The sequence below is a fragment of the Oncorhynchus mykiss genome, chromosome 5, assembly GCF_013265735.2.
Source record: "Oncorhynchus mykiss isolate Arlee chromosome 5, USDA_OmykA_1.1, whole genome shotgun sequence".
In the NCBI taxonomy this organism is placed as follows: Eukaryota; Metazoa; Chordata; class Actinopteri; order Salmoniformes; family Salmonidae; genus Oncorhynchus; species Oncorhynchus mykiss.
In genome coordinates, this window is record NC_048569.1 from 90,160,673 (window position 1) to 90,183,031 (window position 22,359).

At 46.0% G+C, this 22,359-nt stretch overlaps 1 protein-coding gene across 4 annotated transcripts in view; it reads left to right on the plus strand.

Annotated features, from left to right (window-relative positions):
- Positions 1 to 22,359, plus strand: part of hmcn1 (hemicentin 1) — a 223,525-nt gene that overhangs the window by 190,614 nt on the left and 10,552 nt on the right. For 2 of the 4 annotated variants that reach the window (XM_036978737.1, XM_036978740.1), the window contains exons 77-99: positions 1,998 to 2,105; positions 2,663 to 2,800; positions 2,972 to 3,106; positions 4,704 to 4,973; positions 5,189 to 5,379; positions 5,526 to 5,739; positions 5,954 to 6,088; positions 6,339 to 6,529; positions 7,197 to 7,278; positions 7,469 to 7,738; positions 8,503 to 8,673; positions 8,768 to 8,938; positions 9,099 to 9,269; positions 10,350 to 10,520; positions 10,893 to 11,063; positions 16,160 to 16,330; positions 16,432 to 16,578; positions 19,481 to 19,618; positions 19,817 to 19,938; positions 20,233 to 20,470; positions 21,322 to 21,384; positions 21,736 to 21,855; positions 22,207 to 22,341. In XM_036978737.1, the coding sequence (XP_036834632.1) occupies positions 1,998 to 2,105; positions 2,663 to 2,800; positions 2,972 to 3,106; positions 4,704 to 4,973; positions 5,189 to 5,379; positions 5,526 to 5,739; positions 5,954 to 6,088; positions 6,339 to 6,529; positions 7,197 to 7,278; positions 7,469 to 7,738; positions 8,503 to 8,673; positions 8,768 to 8,938; positions 9,099 to 9,269; positions 10,350 to 10,520; positions 10,893 to 11,063; positions 16,160 to 16,330; positions 16,432 to 16,578; positions 19,481 to 19,618; positions 19,817 to 19,938; positions 20,233 to 20,470; positions 21,322 to 21,384; positions 21,736 to 21,855; positions 22,207 to 22,341 (3,723 nt within the window). The remainder of the gene's footprint in view (positions 1 to 1,997; positions 2,106 to 2,662; positions 2,801 to 2,971; positions 3,107 to 4,703; positions 4,974 to 5,188; positions 5,380 to 5,525; positions 5,740 to 5,953; positions 6,089 to 6,338; positions 6,530 to 7,196; positions 7,279 to 7,468; positions 7,739 to 8,502; positions 8,674 to 8,767; positions 8,939 to 9,098; positions 9,270 to 10,349; positions 10,521 to 10,892; positions 11,064 to 16,159; positions 16,331 to 16,431; positions 16,579 to 19,480; positions 19,619 to 19,816; positions 19,939 to 20,232; positions 20,471 to 21,321; positions 21,385 to 21,735; positions 21,856 to 22,206; positions 22,342 to 22,359) is intronic. The other 2 variants (XM_036978739.1, XM_036978738.1) reach the window with 2 other exon arrangements.

Here is a 22,359-nt window from a genome sequence, read left to right on the forward strand (position 1 = left end):
GGAGCTGGGTTCTGTTATTACTACTGGGAGCTGGGTTCTGTTATAACTACTGTGAGCTGGGTTCTGTTATTACTACTGGGAGCTGGGTTCTGTTATTACTACTGGGAGCTGGGTTCTGTTATTACTACTGGGAGCTGGGTTCTGTTATAACTACTGGGAGCTGGGTTCTGTTATTACTACTGGGAGCTGGGTTCTGTTATAATTACTGGGAGCTGGGTTCTGTTATTACTACTGGGAGCTGGGTTGTGTTATTACTACTTGGAGCTGGGTTCTGTTATTACTACTTGGAGCTGGGTTCTGTTATTACTACTTGGAGCTGGGTTCTGTTATTACTACTGGGAGCTGGGTTCTGTTATTACTACTTGGAGCTGGGTTCTGTTATTACTACTGGGAGCTGGGTTGTGTTATTACTACTTGGAGCTGGGTTCTGTTAGTACTACTGGGAGCTGGGTTCTGTTATTACTACTTGGAGCTGGGTTGTGTTATTACTACTGGGAGCTGGGTTCTGTTATAACTACTGGGAGCTGGGTTGTGTTACTACTACTGGGAGCTGGGTTGTGTTATTACTACTGGGAGCTGGGTTCTTTTATTACTACTGGGAGCTGGGTTCTGTTATTACTACTGGGAGCTGGGTTCTGTTACTACTACTGGGAGCTGGGTTGTGTTATTACTACTGGAAGCTGGGTTCTTTTATTACTACTGGGAGCTGGGTTCTGTTATTACTACTGGGAGCTGGGTTCTGTTATTACTACTGGGAGCTGGGTTGTGTTATTACTACTGGGAGCTGGGTTGTGTTATTACTACTGGGAGCTGAGTTGTGTTACTACTACTGGGAGCTGGGTTGTGTTATTACTACTGGGAGCTGGGTTATTTTATTACTACTGGGAGCTGGGTTCTGTTATTACTACTGGGAGCTGGGTTCTGTTATTACTACTGGGAGCTGGGTTCTGTTATAACTACTGGGAGCTGGGTTCTGTTATTACTACTGGGAGCTGGGTTCTGTTATTACTACTGGGAGCTGGGTTCTGTTATTACTACTGGGAGCTGGGTTCTGTTATTACTACTGGGAGCTGGGTTCTGTTATAACTACTGGGAGCTGGGTTCTGTTATAACTACTGGGAGCTGGGTTCTGTTATAACTACTGGGAGCTGGGTTCTGTTATTATTACTGGGAGCTGGGTTCTGTTATTACTACTGGGAGCTGGGTTCTGTTATAACTACTGGGAGCTGGGTTCTGTTATTACTACTGGGAGCTGGGTTCTGTTATTACTACTGGGAGCTGGGTTCTGTTATTACTACTGGGAGCTGGGTTCTGTTATAACTACTGGGAGCTGGGTTCTGTTATTACTACTGGGAGCTGGGTTCTGTTATAACTACTGGGAGCTGGGTTATGTTATTACTACTGGGAGCTGGGTTCTGTTATTACTACTGGGAGCTGGGTTCTGTTATTACAACTGGGAGCTGGGTTCTGTTATTACTACTGGGAGCTGGGTTCTGTTACTACTACTGGGAGCTGGGTTATGTTATAACTACTGGGAGCTGGGTTCTGTTATAACTACTGGGAGCTGGGTTATGTTATTAATACTGGGAGCTGGGTTCTGTTATTACTACTGGGAGCTGGGTTCTGTTATAACTACTGGGACCTGGGTTCTGTTATAACTACTGGGAGCTGGGTTCTGTTATTAGTACTGGGAGCTGGGTTCTGTTATTAGTACTGGGAGCTGGGTTCTGTTATTACTACTGGGAGCTCTACAGAGGTGGGAAGTGTCCCAAAATGGCATCCTACTTCCTATATAGTGCACTATTTTTGACCAGGGCCCATAGACTGACATTTGTGAATCAGACGTGGCAATTTATCTGTCACATGTTGACCAGGGTTTAAGTCCCAGTTGGACTACTCCTTGAATTCACTAGAGTACAGTGGCCACACTAAGGGTATTCATGACCACTGTGTTATGGTCTTCTATCTGCGGTCCATGTGATGTGTGTCCACTCTAGGTGCAATAGAGATCACGTCATCTGAGCTGAGTCACTCTGGTCGTTATTCCTGTGTGGCCAAGAACGCAGCAGGCTCCGCCCATCGCCATGTCCAGCTCACTGTACAGGGTAAGGACATGATGTCACCAAGTCCGCCAAGACTTTTAGAGATGTATTTGTTTTTTTCTGACACACAGCTATGGAACACACAAAGTTATTGTTTCTCAGTGGTTCCTCTTTCATTCCCTTTCTCTTTCATTCTATCTCTCTCTGTCTATATCTCTCTTTCTGTCTCTCCCTGTCTATCTCTCTGTCTCTTTCTGTCTCTGTCTATCTCTCTGTCTATCTCTCTCTGTCTCTCTCTCTCTGCCTATCTCTCTCTGTCTATATCTCTCTTTCTGTCTCTCCCTGTCTATCTCTCTGTCTCTTTCTGTCTCTCTCTATCTCTCTGTCTATCTCTCTCTGTCTCTCTCTCTCTGCCTATCTCTCTCTGCCTATCTCTCTGTCTCTGTCTGTCTCCGACTGTCTCTCTCTGTCTCTCTCGCTCTCTCTGTCTCTGTCTCTCTTTGCCTCGCTCTGTCTCTTTCTCTCTCTCGCTCTGCCTTTCTCTCTCTTTTTCTTTCTCTCTCTCTCTCTCTCTCTCCCTCTCTCTCTCTCTCTCTCTCTCTCTCTCTCTCTCTCTCCAGAGGTGCCAGTGATCCAGGTCCACCCCTCCACTATGGATGTGATCGTTAACAACCCCATCACCCTCCCCTGCAGAGCTACTGGCTCCCCTCTTCCCACCATCACCTGGCAGAAAGAGGGCATCAACATCCCCAGCACCGGTAGGCTGGCAGCACTGTCTGTCTGTCTGTCTGTCTGTCTGTCTGTCTGCCTGCCTGCCTGCCTGCCTGTCTGTCTGCCTGCCTGCCTGTCTGTCTGTCTTTCTGTGTCCTGGTTTGACCTTGTCTGTTTTTATATTGTTGCAAACCCTGCTTCTCTCCTCGTCCCACTAGAAGGTGTCTTCACCGTGCTGCCTAACGGTGGGCTGCAGATTTCCAGAGCTGCTGTGGTAGACTCAGGAACATATATGTGTGTGGCCCAGAACCCTGCTGGCACCGCTCTGGGCAAGACCAAACTCAGAGTACAAGGTGGGCCCAAAACTATCATCACTTTTCTATTCTCATGACATGTTCACCTTCATCTCTGTCTTTCTTCTTAATTCCTTTTCCTACAGTGTTATACACTGAGTGTATAAAACATTATGAACTCCTGCTCTTTCCATGACAGACTGACCAGGTGAATCCAGGTGAAGGCTATGATCCCTTATTGACGTCACTTCTTCACATCCTTTATTAAATACACTTCCATCACTGTAGATGAAGGGGAGGAGACAGGTTAAAGAAAGATTTTTAAGCCTTGAGACAATTGAGACATGGATTGTGTATGTGTGCCATTCAGAGGGTGAATGGGCAAGACAAAAGATGTAAGTGCCTTTGAACAGGGTATGGTAGTAGATACCAGGCGCACTGGTTTGAGTGTCAAGAACTGCAACACTAGTGGGTTTTTCATGCTAACAGTTTCCTGTGTATCAAGAATGGTCCACCACCAAAAGGACATCCTGCCAACTTGACACAACTGTGGGAAACATTGGAGTCAACATGGGCCAACGTCCCTGTGGAACGCTTTCAACACCTTGTAGAGTCCTTGACCTGATGAATTGAGGCTGTTCTGTGGGGAAAAGGGGGTGCAACTCAATACTAGGAAGGTGTTCTTAATGTTTTGTACACTCAGTGTACGTCATACAGGGCTGTGAAAAAGTATTGGCCCCCTTTCTAATTTTCTCTACCTCTGCATATTTGAACCAAAATAAAATATTAGATAAAGGGAACCTGAGTGAACAAATAACACAACAGTTGCATACTTATTTAATTTATTTCATAAACAAGGTTATGCAACCCCTCATGTACCTGTGTGAAAAAGTAATTGCCACTTTACACTCAATAACTGGTTGTGCCCCCCTTTTAGCTGTAATGACTCCAACCAGACACTTCCTGTAGTTGTTGATCAGTCTCTCACGTCGCTGTGGAGGAATGTTTGCCACTCTTCCATGCAGAACTGCTTTAACTCAGCAACATTTGTGGGTTTCAAGCATAAACTGCCGGTTTCATGTCCTGCCACAACATCTCAATTGTTATTAGGTCTGGACTTTGACTAAGCCATTCCAAATCTTAAATTCTTTAGCTTTTTAACAATTTTCATGTAGACTTTGTGTGTTTTGGATTATTGTCTTGCTGCATGACCCAGCTACTCTTCAGCTCCAGCTCACAGATGGATGGCCTGACATTCTCCTGTAGAATTATCTGATACAGAACAGAATTCATGTTTTTTTTCTATTAAGGCAAGTCATCCAGGTCCTGAGGCAGCAAAGCATCCCCAAACCATCACTCTGCCACCACCATGCTTGACCATTGGTATGAGGTTCTTACTGTGGAATGCAGTGTTATGTTTCCACCAGGCATAATGGAACCCATGTCATCCAAAAATGTTTTTTTGTTGACTCATCTGTCCATAGAGCCGAAGAGTCTTGATCATCCAAGTGCTTTATGGCAAACTTGAGTCAACTTTTTGGAGGAGATGGGTCCCATTATGTCTGGTGAAAACCAAACACTGCATTCCACAGTATACGTATCTCCATAGGCAGCAATATCCCCTCCTACCTTTAACCTCCATGCCTCCTTCCCCTAGTCCCTCCAGTGATCAGCTCCCAGACCCAGAGTTACCTGGTTACCTTGGACTCCTCTGTCACCATGCTGTGCCAAGCTGAAGGCTCTCCCTCACCCTCCATGGCCTGGCATAAAGACGGGCAGCCTCTCAGCGAGTCTGTGCGCCAGCGGGTCCTGAGCTCAGGGTCTCTGCAGATAGCATTCGCCCAGCCCGGGGACACGGGTCGATACACCTGCACCGCAGCTAACGCAGCTGGCACCAGCAGTCTGGAGATGAGCCTAACTGTACAGAGTGAGTCATCATGCTAGGAATGATAGGACTGGCCATTCACTAGTGATATACGCTGAGAAGATCTTTCATTAGATGCCCACGCTAAAGCCTTAGCTTTAGCTCTAGCTCAGCGGTCTAACGCAGTAAAAAAAAAAGTAGATTTAGTTATTTTTGTTCAGTTCCTACTGCAAAATGTAATATGGGAAAATCTCCCCTCATTCTCTCCCTTCTTCCAGTCCCTCCCTCTATCCGTAGAGGGGAGTCGGAGGTGTCTGTGGTGGAGAACAGCCAGGCCCAGATGACGTGCGTGGCAGAGGGGGTCCCCCAGCCCACCCTGTCCTGGGAGAAGGAGGGGACCCCCTTGAGCGACACCTCTGGAGAGTACACCATCCTGCCTTCTGGGGAGCTGGTCATCGACGTGGCTCAGGTAAGGGATCATAGTAGACGACCAGGGCTTAGGAGTCATATAATGGATGGAAGAGCGGAAAGATCAGAATTGTCAACTAACTTCTGAACAAATTCAGTCTCTCTCTCTCTCTCTCTCTCCCTCGCCCCCTTCCTTCCCCTCCCCAGCCTGATGATGAGGGCAGCTACACCTGTGTGGCCACTAACACGGTAGGTCAGGACAGCCAGACGGTCAGTTTGTCCGTCCACACCCAGCCTGCCTTCACTGTGCTGCTGGCAGACATGGCCCTCAACAAGGGAGAGCGCCTAGTAATGGCCTGTGGGGTCACCGGCATCCCCCCTCCTAAAATCACCTGGGCCTTCAACAACATCATCATCCCAGGTATGCCTCGCCCCCTCACCATCCCCCACTCTGCTTAGAAAGAAGAGAAACTGCCAACTCTTTCTGTACATTAAATATTTGCCATGTATATTTTGGACTTATAATTGACATTCAGTCTGCTAGTCTTGTAGTTTTTCCTATGTACCAATATTTCCTATTGGATCTGTTGATAAGATTTTAGGGTGGCATTTCTCTCTCTAATCTGTCCCTGTAGCTCACTATGACCATGTGAATGGACACAGTGAGCTGGTCATCGAGCGGGTTACCAAAGACAACTCGGGAACCTACTCCTGTATTGCTGAGAACCGTGTGGGAACCATCAAGTCCCTGGGCTTTGTCTACGTCAAAGGTGTGACATCCCTTCCTGTTTCCAAATATGGACCTCCTGTGTCAGTACTGGGCCTAATTAGCCAACAGTTTACCATGTCGGTCAAAATGTTGTATTTGTATCAAGAGCTTTATTAAAAGACTACTGTTTGTGAGCAGAAAACAGTGACCTAGCACTAATTTTATATTCTTAGTGGCTCTTCTTTTTTGTCCAGCTCCTGTGTAACAGCTGAATGTGGTTGACTAAAACCCTGCCCTGTTATTGTGTCCAGAGCCCCCCATCATCGACGGGGACTTCCACTCCAACCGAATCGAGCCTCTGGGGGGTAACGCCATCCTAAACTGTGAGGTACGAGGAGACCCCCTGCCCACCATCCAGTGGAGCAAGAAGGGTGTCAACATCCAGATCAGCAACCGTATCCACCAGCTGGACAACGGTTCTCTGGCCATCTACGGCACCGTGGTACGACACTGTTATTAAAGAGTTTACATCTAGTATATCCATATCTACAACACTGTGGTACGACACTATTATAGTTCACATATCTAGTATATCTATATCTACAACACTGTGGTACAGCACTATTAGAGTTCACATATCTAGTATATCTATATTCACAACACTGTGGTACAGCACTATTAGAGTTCACATATCTAGTATATCTATATCTACAACACTGTGGTACAGCACTATTAGAGTTCACATATCTAGTATATCTATATCTACAGCACTGTGGTACAGCACTATTACAGAGTTCACATTTCTAGTACATCTATATCTACAACACTGTGGTACAGCACTATTACAGAGTTCACACACTGTATCTAGTATATCTATACCTACAACACTGTGGTACAGCACTGTTACGGAGTTAAAATATCTAGTATATCTAAATCTACAACACAGCGGTACAGCACTATTACAGAGTTCACATACTGTATCTAGTATATCTATATATAGTCAGTTAAGAACAAATTCTTATCTACAATGGCGGCCTACCCTGGCCAAACCCGGACGATGCTGGCCAAATTGTGTGCCACCCTATACTTCTCCCCTGAACATTCATTGTAGTCTGTTCTTGTCTAGATTAATCTTGTTGATAGTGCTAACTGTTGTTGTTTCTCCTCAGAATGAAGATGCAGGGAACTATATGTGTGTGGCCACCAACGATGCTGGGGTGGTGGAGAAGAGTGTCACTCTCACCCTGCAGAGTGAGTATACAGTAGATGAACTAAACAAAATAGTTATCCTTTGTGGTAATCCTATTCAGTTCCATGCCGTAATGCCCCACCTCTCCTATGTCAGGTTCTCCCTCCACCCGTGTTGTGTTCTGAAAGAAGATACACATAGACGTTAAAAAGGTTACAGTAAAGTTCATGTGTTATGCTGTACTCCAAACAGGCTCTCCCTCCATCACAGTAGAGCCGGTAGAGACGGTGGTAGACGCTGGCACCACGGTGCTACTGAACTGCCGGGCGGAAGGGGAGCCCACTCCTGTCATCGAGTGGTCCCGCCAGGGGAGCCCTCTCCTGGGCAACGAGCGCTTCACCACCCTGTCCAACGGCTCTCTGAGGCTGACCAGCGCCCAGAAGGAAGACACGGCCGAGTATCAGTGTGTGGCCAGGAACCTCCTGGGTTCTGTGCTGGTCAGAGTCACTCTCACTGTCAGAGGTGAGTTAGCTATCTACTGTACGTAAACCCAACCTTTTGTGGGGAGGTGACTTCCAGGGGTTCGTATAGTTATAGTTTGTGATTAAAGATTGCGTATTTTGTGCCTCCCGAGTGGCGCAGTGGTCTAAGGCTTTACATCGCAGTGCTTGAGGCGTCACTACAGACCCGGGTTCGATCGATTTCCTCCGACACATTGGTGCGGCTGGCTTCCGGGTTAAGTGAGCAGTGTGTCAAGAAGCAGTGTGGCTTGGCAGGGTCGTGTTTCGGAGGACGCATGGCTCTCGACCTTCCCCTCTTCCGAATCCGTACGGGAGTTGCAGTGATGGGACAAGACTGTAACTACCAATTGAGTATTACGAAATTTGGGGGAAAAAGGGGGAAGAAGTATTTTAAAAAAGAGGTAAAAAGTTTTTTTTTATAAAATAAAATAATGCTTATTTTCACAACTTCTCTCACCTGCCCAGGGCCCTCTTTGGGCCCGGACCCATAGATTAAGAAACACTAGATTAGACAAATGTTTTCAGTCTATCTCTCTGGTTAAGCTAAAATACCAGAATGCACAGCAAAATAGCTTTGACATCTGTACTCCAGTCCACAAGAATACTGAAGTCAGATATCATGCTTCATAGTGCTCTGGTAAAAAGGAGGTTGGTGAATTGGGAATAGGGTGCTATTTGAGGGAATATGGTGCTATCTGGGATGCCCACAGTATGATTGAGTGTGGTGACAATGCCTAACCCTGTCTCTCTGTGGCCCTATCCCAGTGCACGGAGGGTTCTCAGAGTGGATGGAGTGGGGCCCCTGCAGTGTGTCCTGTGGTGTCGGGACTCAGCGGAGGCTGAGGCAGTGTAACAACCCCCTGCCTGCCAATGGGGGTCGCCACTGTGCCAATTCGGACACAGAGACACGCAGCTGCCAGGGCAAGCCCTGCCCAGGTCAGTCCAGTCACGCTGTGTGAGTGTGTGTGTGTGTGTGTATGTGTGCACGTGTGTGTGTTACTCTCTGTATCCTGTGTATCTGTCCATGCAGTGGATGGTAACTGGTCAGAGTGGTCAGAGTGGGAAGAGTGTTCTCGTACCTGTGGCCAGGGCAACAGGACCAGGGTGCGCACCTGCACCAACCCCTCCGTGCAGCATGGTGGCAGACCCTGTGAGGGCAAGGCAGTGGAGGCCATCATGTGTAGCATCAGGCCCTGCCCTGGTGAGTACTGGTCATGGCAAGCACTCTACTCCTGTACATTCCACTCATTGGATAAACAATCATAGAATGATAGAATCAATAGAATTGGAATCAATAGAATCAGACATTATTAAAGATTATGATTGGTCAAGCACGGATCATATTGATTATCTTATCCCAGTGGCAGGTAACTGGGGGGCGTGGTTGCCATGGAGCTCGTGCAGTGAGACGTGCGGTAAAGGGATGCAGACCAGAGTGCGTCTGTGTAACAACCCCCCTTCCTCATTCCACGGGCCACCGTGTGAGGGCCCCGACACACAGACACAACTCTGCAAGGAGAGACACTGTCCTGGTAAATGGTTTGGCAACTAAGACTCTGTCCTGGTAAATGGTTTGGGAGCTAAGACTCTGTCCTGGTAAATTGTTTGGGAACTAAGACACTGTCCTGGTAAATTGTTTGGGAACTAAGACTCTGTCCTGGTAAATGGTTTGGGAACTAAGACACTGTCCTGGTAAATGGTTTGGGAACTAAGACACTGTCATGTTAAATGGTTTGGCAACTAAGACACTGTCCTTGTAAATGGTTTGGGAACTAAGACACTGTCCTGGTAAATTGTTTGGGAACTATGACTCTGTCCTGGTAAATTGTTTGGGAACTAAGACTCTGTCCTGGTAAATTGTTTTTGGAACTATGACTCTGTCCTGGTAAATGGTTTGGGAACTAAGACACTGTCCTGGTAAATGGTTTGGGAACTAAGACACTGTCATGTTAAATGGTTTGGCAACTAAGACACTGTCCTTGTAAATGGTTTGGGAACTAAGACACTGTCCTGGTAAATTGTTTGGGAACTATGACTCTGTCCTGGTAAATTGTTTGGGAACTAAGACTCTGTCCTGGTAAATTGTTTTTGGAACTATGACTCTGTCCTGGTAAATGGTTTGGGAACTAAGACTCTGTCCTGGTAAATGGTTTGGGAACTAAGACTCTGTCCTGGTAAATGGTTTGGGAACTAAGACACTGTCCTTGTAAATGGTTTGGCAACTAAGACTCTGTCCTGGTAAATGGTTTGGCAACTAAGACACTGTCCTTGTAAATGGTTTGGGAACTAAGACACTGTCGAGGTAAATGGTTTGGGAACTAAGACACTGTCCGGGTAAATGGTTTGGGAACTAAGACAGTGTCGAGGTAAATGGTTTGGGAACTAAGACACTGTCGGGGTAAATGGTTTGGGAATTAAGGGTGGACAGGGACAGTGCTGCTGTAGTTTAAGATGAGCTGTACTCTTTTTCACTTGGCCTATCAGATTGAATTGTGGAGGGACTACTACCAGATTGCTTATATCTATCAAATCTTCCCAGAACTCAAGTGTTTAGAGTGTAGGGGCTTGGGGTTGATTTGGGATTGGGCCTGACTCTGTCTCTTGCCCTCCAGTGGATGGGAAGTGGTCATCGTGGGTGAGCTGGGGGGCCTGCAGTGTCTCCTGTGGGGGTGGAACCAGACAACGGACACGCCTCTGTGCCAGCCCCGCCCCCCAGCACAGGGGCAGGCAGTGTGAGGGTAACGACGTGCACATCGACTTCTGCAACAGTGACCCGTGCCCTGGTGAGTAGTGACATCCTTACTCCTCTTATCTCTTATCCTCTTACACTAACTCTTATCCTCTTACACTAACTCTTATCCTCTTACACTAACTCTTATCCTCTTACAGGAACTCTTATCCTCTTACAGGAACTCTTATCCTCTTACACTAATTTGTATCCTCTTACACTAACTCTTATCCTCTTACACTAACTCTTATCCTCTTACACTAACTCTTATCTCACCGGGTTCATCTGTCTCACCTACAGCGAGTTGCATTGATCAAGTGTTGCAGACATTTTGTGTGAACTGACTGAGATGCATCTCTTTCTTTCTTTCCCTCTCTCTCTCTCCTATCCTTTCCCTTTCCCTCTCCCCTCTACCTCACCCTATTAGTTCATGGTAACTGGGGTCTGTGGAGTAGTTGGGGCAGCTGCAGCAGGACGTGTAATGGAGGACAGATGAAGCGCTACAGAACATGTGACAACCCCAGACCCGCCAATGGGGGCAGAGCATGTGCCGGGGCAGACTCACAGATACAGAGGTGCAGCACAGCCAACTGCCCTGGTAAGTGTGTGTTTGTGTGTGTGAGATATGGAACGGAGTGATAGGACAGCACGGCGTTGGTCATGTCAACGCAAATGGATTGAGATTGCTAAGCCTTTGTGCTGAACATGAACTTACTATCACCAACACCATGTTCCAAAATTAAAACAAATACAAAACCTATTGAATGCACTCACAATCAAAGCGCTGGCACCTCATAGACTACGTGATTGTCAGGTGCTCTGATATCAAGGATGTCCTCATTATGTGAGCCGTGAGAGGAGCGGAGTGCTGGACAGATCATCGGATGATGTTAACCAAGCTCAGAATGAAAGTTCGCACAGCCACCTGCCTCAATAAGTCCACCAAAAACAATCTGCACTGTGCTCGACTTCAGAAAACAGAGGCACGTAACAATCTATGTCGCTCTCTAGCAGAAAAACTAGTGAACATTGAGACTCTCCTGAATGCAGAGGGGTCCAATTCACGACAAATGGTCCTCTCTAAACACATCACTCTGAGTCAGCAGCCCACTCCATCAGTTACAGCAGTAAGAAACATCAGGACTGGTTCGATGAAAACTCCACGTACATCTCCACCCTACTTGACATACACAAGGTATATAAGACACACTCAACAGCCTTACATCTGAGGCCCTCCAAAAGCAATGGCATGAGCAGCAGTGGGAGGCACAGTGCTTTACGGCATCTACAAAATGAGTGGTGGATCTCCAAAGTACAAGAAATCCAATCTTTTCGGACAGATATGACAGGTACAGCATTTATGATGCCCTGAAGACCACCCACTGCCCAGGAAGTTGCTCTCCCCGGTCCCCTCAGAAGTGTAGATGAGTCCACTCTTATAAAGGACCAAACTAGGTTAGTCCAGAGGTGGAGTGAACAATTTGAAGCCCTCTTAAACCAGCCGTACCAAGTTGACTACTCAGTCCTGGACGTACCCCTAAACCCTGCCTACCATCCAGAGCCTTAATCTCCTTAATCTCTTGCAGCTGTAGAACCTTTTGAGGATCTCAGGACCCATGCCAAATCTTTTTAGTTTCCTGAGGGGGAATAGGCTTTGTCGTGCCCTCTTCACGACTGTCTTGGTGTGTTTGGACCAATCTAGTTTGTTGTTGATGTGGACACCAAGGAATTTGAAGCTCTCAACCTGCTCCACTACAGCCCCGTCGATGAGAATAGGGACGTGCTCGGTGCTCCTTTTCCTGTAGTCCACAATCATCTCCTTAGTCTTGGTTACTTTGAGGGATAGGTTGTTATTCTGGCACCACCCGGCCAGGTCTCTGACCTCCTCCCTATAGGCTGTCTCGTCGTTGTCGGTGATCAGGCCTACCACTGTTGTGTCGTCAGCAAACTTAACCTCTAGCGTCGAGCAAACCCGTATCCGGGAGCGTAATCATAGCCTCAAGCTCATTACCATAACGCAACGTTAACTATTCATGAAAATCGCAAATGAAATGAAATAAATATATTCACTCACAAGCTTAGCCTTTTGTTAACAACACTGTCATCTCAGATTTTCAAAATATGCTTTTCAACCATAGCTACACAAGCATTTGTGTAAGAGTATTGATAGCCTAGCATAGCATTAAGCCTAGCATTCAGCAGGCAACATTTTCACAATAACAAGAAAAGCATTCAAATAAAATAATTTACCTTTGAAGAACTTTGGATGTTTTCAATGACGAGACTCTCAGTTAGATAGCAAAAGATTATTTGTGTAGGAGAAATCACTCCGTTTTGTTCATCATGTTTGGCTAAGAAAAAAATCTGAAAATGCAGTCTCTACAACGCCAAACTTTTTACCAAATTAACTCCATAATATTGACAGAAACATGGCAAACGTTGTTTAGAATCAATCCTCAAGGTGTTTTTCACATATCTATTCAATGATAAATCATTCGTGGCAGTTGGGTTTCTCCTCGGAAGCAAACGGAAAAATACTGCAGCTGGAGATTACGCAATAATTGCGACGGAGGACACCAAGCGACCACCTGGTAGATGTAGTGTAAAATGGTCAATCTTCCAATGATATTCCTACAAATACGTCACAATGCTGTCGACACTATGGGGAAACGACAGAAAGTCTAAGCTCATTCGTGGCCCATTCACAGCCATATAAGGAGTCATTGGAACACAGCGCCTTCAAAATCTGGGGGCACTTCCTGTTTGAAATTTCATCTTGGTTTCGCCTGTAGAATCAGTTCTGTGGCACTCACGGACAATATCTTTGCAGTTTTGGAAACGTCAGAGTGTTTTCTTTCCAAAGCTGTCAATTATATGCATAGTCGAGCATCTTTCCGTGAAAAAATATTGCGCTTAAAACGGGAATGTTTTTTTTATCCAATAATGAAATACCGCCCCCAGAGTTCCAAGAAGTTAATGATGGTGTTGGAGTTGTGCCTGGCCATGCAGTCGTGGGTGAACAGGGAGTACAGGAGGGGACTGAGCACGCACCCCTGGGGAGCTCCAGTGGTGAGGATGAGCTTGGCAGATGTGTTGCTACCTACCCCACCTACCACCTGGGGGCTGCCTGTCAGGAAGTCCAGGATCCAATTGCAGAGGGAGGTGTTTAGTCCCAGGATCCTTAGCTTGGTGATGAGGTTTGAGGGTACTATGGTGTTGAACGCTGAGCTGTAGTCAATGAACAGCATTCTCACATAGGTGTTCCTTTTGTCCAGGTGGGAAAGGGCAGTGTGGAGTGCAATAGAGATTGCATCATCTGTGGATCTGTTTGGGTGGTATGCAAATTGGAGTGGGTCTAGGGTTTCTGGGATAATGGTGTTGATGTGAGCCATTACCAGCCTTTCAAAGCACTTCATAAATATGGACATGAGTGCTACGGGTCTGTAGTCATTTAGGCAGGTTGCCTTTGTGTTCTTGGGCACAGGGACTGTGGTTGTCTGCTTGAAGCATGTTGGTATTACAGACTCAATCGGGGACATGTTGAAACTGTCAGTGAAGACACCTGCCAGTTGGTCAGCACATGCCCGGAGCACACGTCCTGGTAATCCATCTGGCCCTGCAGCCTTGTGTATGTTGACCTGTTTAAGGGTCTTACTCACGTCGGCTACGGAGAGCGTGATCACACAGTCATCCGGAACAGCTGATGCTCTCATGCATGCCTCAGTGTTGCTTGCCTCGAAGTGAGCATAGAAGTGATTTAGGCTCGTGTCACTGGGCAGCTCGCGGCTGTGCTTCCCTTTGTAGTTTGTAATAGTCTGCAAGCCCTGCCACATCCGACGAGTGTTGGAGCTGGTGTAGTATGATTCAATCTTATCCCTGTATTGAAGCTTTGCCTGTTTGATAGTTCGTCGGAGGGCATAGCAGGATATCTTGTAAGCTTCCGGGTTAGTGTCCCACACCTTGAATGTGGCAGCTCTACCCTTTAGCTCAGTGCGAATGTTGCCTGTAATCCATGGCTTCTGGTTGGGGTATGTACGTACAGTCACTGTGGGGACGACGTCCTCAATGCACATATTGATTAAGCCAGTGACTGATGTGGTGTATTCCTCAATGTCATTGGAAGAATCTCGGAACATGTTCCAGTCTGTGATAGCAAAGCAGTCCTGTAGTTTAGCATCTGCTTCATCTGACCATTTTTTTATAGACCGAGTCACTGGTGCTTCCTGCTTTAATTTCTGCTTGTAAGCAGGAATCAGGAGGATAGAGTTGTGGTCGGATTTACCACATGGAGGGCGAGGGAGAGCTTTGTACGCGTCTCTGTGTGTGGAGTACAGGTGATCTAGAATTTATTTCCCTCTGGTTGCACATTTAACATGTTGATGGAAATTTGGTAGAACTGATTTAAGTTTCCCTGCATTAAAGTCTCCGGCCACTAGGAGCGCCGCCTCTGGGTGAGTGCTTTCCTTTTTTTTTCAGCTGACTGAGTGCGGTCTTAGTGCCTGCATCTGTCTGTGGTGGTAAATAAACAGCCACAAGAAGTATAGCTGAGAACTCTCTAGGCAAGTAGTGTGGCCTGCAGTTTATCACAATATACTCTACTTCAGGCGAGCAAAATCTAGAGACTTCCTTAGATTTCGTGCACCAGCTGTTGTTTACAAATATGCACAGACCCCCCCCATCTGAACAGGTACTTGAGCTCCAGTACGTGGATGATTGCCCTGTTGTGCCTCTCTCACAGCAGCTGTGAGAGCATACAGCAGAATGTTAACATCCCAAAAACTGAGGTCCTATTTCAGTAGTCATCTGACCCTCCACTTGAAACATATTCTCCATCTCAGACTCCTCACTGGCCATTGTACCACACTTTAAATATCTTGGAAGCATCCTGTAGGAAGACTGCAACATCGACCAGGATATCCAGAATCGGGTCAAACAGGCCTCTTCCTCCTTTGACTGGCTAAGGAAGAGGGCTTTTAACAACAGCAACCTACCTGCACCTACACACCAAAGTAGCAGTCTACCAGGCAGTGTGTAAATATCTACACTCCTTTATAGATGTGAAACATGGACAGTTTATAGCCGACACTTAGAACAACTGGAATCCTTTGACGTAAAAGGCCTGCAACACATTTTGAAAGTGATCTGGCAGGACCATGTTCCGCACTTAGAGATCCTACAAAGAACCAAACTGCTGGAGCATTGAGGCGTCCATCACACTCCACCAGCGTTAGATGGCTCGGCCAATGCCACCCAGGTGCCAGAGGATCGCCTGCCGCGAAAGAGGCTGTGCGGACAGCTACAACTGGGCCGTCGCTCTGCAGGTGGGCAGAAAAAAGCAGCTAAAGGACAAACTGAAGATATCACTTAAGAACTCTGGGATGAACCCTGTGTCCCTCCAGACTGTTGCTGCGGAGTGCCATTGGCCAAGGAATAAAGTCTGGAACGTAGCCTGGCTAAGCGACAGAGAAGGAATATGACCATGCCTGCTCCGGACCCAATGGGACAGGCCTTTGTGAGCTCTGTCTGTGGCAGACAGTGTGCATCCCGCATCAGATTACACAGTCATCAGTGAAGCCACAAGCAGTAGTGGAAGTCATCATCGGACATGATGGACTACCTTAAGTAAGCGTGTGTGGGGGTCGATGCTCACTCTGTCATGACTATGTATTTTTATATGTCTGTGTGTGTTTGCAGTGGATGGTAACTGGGGAGTGTGGCAGCCCTGGGGAGAATGCTCCGCCTCCTGTGCGGGCGGAGAGAGAACTCGAGTCAAACTCTGTAATAACCCGTCGCCTAGCAACGAGGGCCGCCTCTGTCCAGGAGACTCCACCCAGGTGTCCAGGTGTAACGGCCAAGCGTGTCCAGGTATGGTGTGTGTTTGTGTGTGTGTGCATGGCATGGCATGTGTGTACATGTGTTTGGCATGTGCGTGCCCGTGTGTGCACTAAACCTGTTCTCTCTCCTAGGCGGTCCTCAGAAGGCGAGAGGCAGCATCATAGGAAACATTAATAACGTGGAGTTTGGAATTGCCATTCTCAACGCCACCATCTCTGACAACCAATCTGGAGGCAGGGTTATACACGCCACCATCTCCAATATGCCCCGGAGCCTGGGTTAGTTACAGTTTTTTCCAACTGCTTACACACGTTTTCAAAACCATCTCCTTTTTTCAAAACTCAACACACAATTACCAAAACTGCTCACACAAAATGCAAAATGCCTCACATCTCCTTCAAAGTGTAACACTGCATTCAAAATGCCATAAACACATGTCAGAAGGAAGCATTTGAATTAAATGGCAAACACTGCTTTCATAATAGTACATTTTTGGATCTACCATGTAAACACTGTTGTTCTAAATCTAAAGCTCTTTGGTCTTTCATAGGCTTATATCTACATTTCAATACAATGTTCTACAGTGAAAGTAATCTGCTGAGAGGGGTAACAAGTACACTGTCAACACCAATGTAATGTTCTACAGTGAAAGTAATCTGCTGAGAGGTGTAACAAGTACACTGTAAACACCAATACAATGTTCTACAGTGAAAGTAATCTGCTGAGAGGGGTAACAAGTACACTGTAAACACCAATACAATGTTCTACAGTGAAAGTAATCTGCTGAGAGGGGTAACAAGTACACTGTAAACACCAATACAATGTTCTACAGTGAAAGTAATCTGCTGAGAGGGGTAACAAGTACACTGTAAACACCAATACAATGTTCTACAGTGAAAGTAATCTGCTGAGAGGGGTAACAAGTACACTGTAAACACCAATACAATGTTCTACAGTGAAAGTAATCTGCTGAGAGGGGTAACAAGTACACTGTAAACACCAATGCAATGTAGAAACAGAAAATATTTTTTAGGCCAAACATTACTGTTGTATACAGTAGCATAAAACAAAACCATAAACATATGTAAACCAAAAGTATATTCTTTAGGGGGGGGGGGGGGGGGGCGGGGGGCAGTCACCAGTGCTAAGCTACGCTTCATCTCTTCTCTTCATTCATCTCTTCTCCGGCCTGGGTCTGGCCACAATAGTTCGTCCACATCACAAGATACGTTTTCTCTTGCCAAACATCGAGAGAAGTATCTCCTAGCGTGGCGTATCCAACCTTGGACAGAGGCAACCTCTATGTCCCCACATGTGTCCTCCATTGCCTAGAGAAGCGGCATGCGGGCATAGGGTTGGCGATCATACACTTTCCAGCGCCAGGCTGAGAAGAATTCCTCTATGGGATTTAGAAAAGGTGAATATGGGGGTAGGTACAAAACTACAAATTATGGATGGGTGGCAAACCAGTTTTGGACCAGAACAGCCCGGTGAAAACTAACATTGTCCCATAAAACCACAAGTCTAGCAGGCTCCTGATCTGGATCAGGGACAAGCATTGTGTAAATTGCATCCAGAAAAGTGAGCATATGGCCGGTGTTGTACGGACCCAGTGTGGCATTGTGATGGAGGACCCCGTTTTGAGTGATGGCAGCACACAGCACAGTTATATTACCCCCACGCTGTCCAGGGACATTGGTAATTGCCCTCTGTCCCATTACATTTCTTCCGCGGCGCCTGGTTTTGAAGCCAACCTCATCTACATAAATAAATTAATGGCGAATTACATGGGCATCCAGCTCCAATACTCTCTGTAACAGACAAAAGGATATACAGATGAGTAAATACCTTATGTCTGAAGTACTGGAAGTAGTGTTGCATACATACTGACTCTGTCAGAGTTTCTCTCAAATGGCACCCTGTAAAGTTGTTTCATCGTCACTCGGTGCCGTTGGAGGATGCCTTGAATGGTCGAGAGACTTACAGCATTGATGTTGTTAAATATGGTGTCATTATTCAAGATATGCTCTCTTATCTCTTGAATCCTAATTGCATTGTTGGCCAAAACCATATTTATAATTGCAGTCTCTTGTACATCTGTAAACAAGCGTCCTCGTCCTCCATGATGTCTTTGCCTTTCCACCCTGTACAGAATTCAAAAAACAGTATGTGTTCAGCATAGGAACTGTAAACAATGTACAAAACAATGTAGTACAGCATGATAACCAACCTCATTCATTCAATGCAGTGCAGTAAATGGATGGCTTAGAGTTACAAATGTTTATGCAATACTATGCAGTCATACGTATTTTGCAGTACATTACTGTAATGCTAAAATAGTCATTAGATAGTTGCATACCTGTTCTCATTTCTGAAGGTTCGAATTATGGACACCACTGTAAATCGACTCAAATTGAGAATCCAGCCTCTCTCATGGTCAAACCGTGGTTGATCACATGATCAACAAGTGTTGCCCTAATCTCATCAGAGATGGCTCTCCTTCCTTCTCTTCTTTGCCCTAGTCCTCTTCTTCCTCTTCCTCTCCCTCCTACTCCTCTTGTTCTCTGTCCATTGTTGGCATCCATTGTTCAAAACAGGTAATCTGACCTTTGACCTATTTATAGGCCTACACTACAGTAAAGCAGTGATTGGTCAGTAATCAGTTAAGCTATTAGTGTTCGCACATGTGAGGAGTGTGTGACCTGGTGAATAAGTGTAGCATTTTGATTGGTTGTGTTTGGAAAAGGAAAGCAAGTCACTTCCTGTTAGATTTTTGTGTTTTAGGTAGAGAATTGTGTGTAGTGTTTTGAAAAAAAGTGTTTTATGCAATTGACAACTGAGTCAAAGGCTGAGAAATAGCTTATGGTTTTGGATATTTGGTGTGTAGTTTTGCACTTTGAGTGAGAGGTTTCAAAAATCGTGTGACTTGAAAAGATTTTGTGTGTAAGCAGTTGGAAAAAACTGTAATAGACATTATGACATTGAGTTCAATATGTAACCTAATAGATTATCTATGGTGTGTTAAGTTTATAAAGATGTAGGCTGTAGTTGTTTCTAAGCACAGATCAGATAACAGATTCAGGTTTATTTTGTCACAAAGAGAAGAGCTGCACTAATTGACCCCAGTTCAAATCTTCTTGAATGACCCCTGACCTGACCTCACCTGTTGACCCCATGCAGGCCCAGCTATGAGGAAGCTGATCTCCATCCTGAACTCCATCTATTGGACGACGGCTCAGGAGCTAGGGGAGGCAGTGAACGGCTACTCTCTGACCAGAGGTGTGTTCAGACGGGAGACACAGGTGGAGTTTGCCACAGGTGAGAAGGGGAAGAATGTGTGTGTGTGTGTGTGTGTGTGTGTGTGTGTGTGTGTGTGTGTGTGTGTGTGTGTGTGTGTGTGTGTGTGTGTGTGTGTGTGTGTGTGTGTGTGTGTGTGTGTGTGTGTGTGTGGTATTACCATGAAGACCAGAGAATAAAGGGTTTTAGCCTTGATAAAGCGACCTCTTTGTCCACCAGGTGAGATCCTGAGGATGACCCATGTGGCTCGGGGGCTGGACTCAGACGGAGCACTGCTATTGGATATCGTGCTGAATGGACACATTCTGCAGCTGCCGTCTAATGCTGACATCAGCATCAAGGTAACAGAAAACACAGCTCCAGACGTATTACACCCTACACTACACACTCCATACTATCATCACTCTCCTCATTTGAGATCTGAAGTGTAACTGAAATCAGTGCTGAAGACAATCTTTGTGTAACATACACAACAGATCTTAAGTTTGGCCCATAATGACAGACGTTGATAACCAGACTACAGATCACGATCAAACAGTTTAAATGAATTACAAAAAGACAATGAAAGGTGGTTATGAGGTGCAGAACTTGTTGGTTAAGGCTTATCCATGCTGGCTGTTGTTCATCTGACCCAGGACTACACAGAGGACTACATTCAGACTGGTCCAGGCCAGCTGTATGCTCTCTCCACCCGGATGTTCAGTATTGACCGGGTCAGTGTACCCTACTCCTGGAACCACACAATCACCTACGACCCTGCCAAGGGAAAGATGCCCTACCTGGTGGAGACGCTCCATGCCTCGGCCATCAGCGCCCACTACCACCCCCTAGAGGAAGTCCTGGAATACAAGCTCCACGCCACCATCACCAAGGGTGAGACTTTAAAGTCCTTGTTTTTCTCTCTCTCTCTTTACTTCCCTATTCATTTGCACCCCTCCCCCCCTTTGCCCTCAAAACAGCCTCAATTCGTCGGGGCATGGACTCTACAAGGTGTCGAAAGTGTTCCACAAGGATGCTGGCCCATGTTGACTCCAATGCTTCCCATAGTTGTGTCAAGTTCGCTGGATGTCCTTGGGGTGGTGGACACACTTGGTACACACAGGAAACTGTTTAGTGTGAAAAACCCAGCAGTGTTGCAGTTCTGGACTCTTACTACCATACCCCGTTCAAAAGCACCTAAATCTTTTGTCTTGCCTATTCACCCTCTGAATGGCACACATACACAATCCATGTCTCACTTGTCTCAAGGCTAAACAAAATCCTTCTTTAACCTGTCTCCTCCCCTTCATCTACACTGATTTGAAGTGGATTTAACAAGTGACATCAATAAGGGATCATAGCTTTCACCTATGTCATGGAAAGTTCCTAATGTTTTGTACACTCAGTGTATACACTATCTATACACTACATTACGTTTTCACTTCACAATAACAGCACTTACAGTTGACCGGGGCAGCTCTAGCAGGGCAGAAATTTGACGAACTGACTTGTTGGAAAGGTGGCATCCTTTGACGGTGCCATGATGAAAGTCGCTGAGCTCTTCAGTACGGGCCATTCTACTGCCAATGTTTGTCTATGGAGATTGCATGGCTGTGTGCTCAATGTTATAAACCTGTCAGCAACGGGTGTGGCTGAAATAACCGAATCCACTAGTTTAAAGGTGTCCACATACTTTTGTATATCTCACTCTCTTTAACATAACAACCTTATCCATATTCTGTCAGGTGATCGTAGTAACCAGTGTCCCGTTGGCTTCAGGCTGGACTCTGCAGGACCCTACTGTGCAGGTAATCATGACAAGCCTTTTATTTTGGTAGTCTGTCTTCTCAACATGGGGAGTTTGTCCACACCTCTGTTCATGCTGGAACAGTTTACTTTGTTACGTTATGTTCAGTGGAGATTCACTTAAATGCACATTTTAATTTCACTTAAATGCACATTTTAATTTCACTTAAATGCACATTTTAATTTCACTTAAATGCACATTTTAATTTCACTTAAATGCATAATTTGTCTTGAGAAACCACAAGAAACATGATTTAAAACGGCGTTTGGGGTAAAATGGCAGAGTATAAGTCCTAGCTCATGTCAATATCCATGTCGAGTATAAGACTATTATTGTTTGTGTTATGATTCAGATGAGGATGAGTGTAAGGAGAGGAGCCCTTGTTCTCATGTCTGTCACAATGCCATGGGAACCTACTATTGCTCCTGTCCCCGAGGACTCACCATCTCAGCTGACGGCAGGACCTGTCAGGGTATGCCCCACACACACAAACACACACACACTATGGGCCGGATTCAATCCGGACCGCATCACAGGAGATCTGTGTAAAAATGTACAGGTCATTTCCAATTGAGCCAACATACGCAGAGTTTACTGTGAATGCAGTCTCCGCGAACGTGGGAACATTGCCTTTAAATTTCAATCGAGCTATAAAACGGATCTTCTGGGATATTTCTGCCATACGGATTGAATCGAGCCCTATGTACACTGAAAAACAAATACCTATTTAATTCCTCCATAAAACCACATTTACTCGCATAGAATCTCTGCCTCTGTTAAAAGACTTAATGTCTAATGATTCCCTCTCTCTATGTTCTCTCAGACATTGATGAGTGTTCTCTGGGTGGGCACATGTGCCATGACGGGCAGGACTGTGAGAACACCATTGGCTCCTACCGCTGTGTGATGCGCTGTGGGCGGGGCTTCAGAAGGACAGCCGATGGACACAGTTGCCAAGGTTACACTCATTTCCATC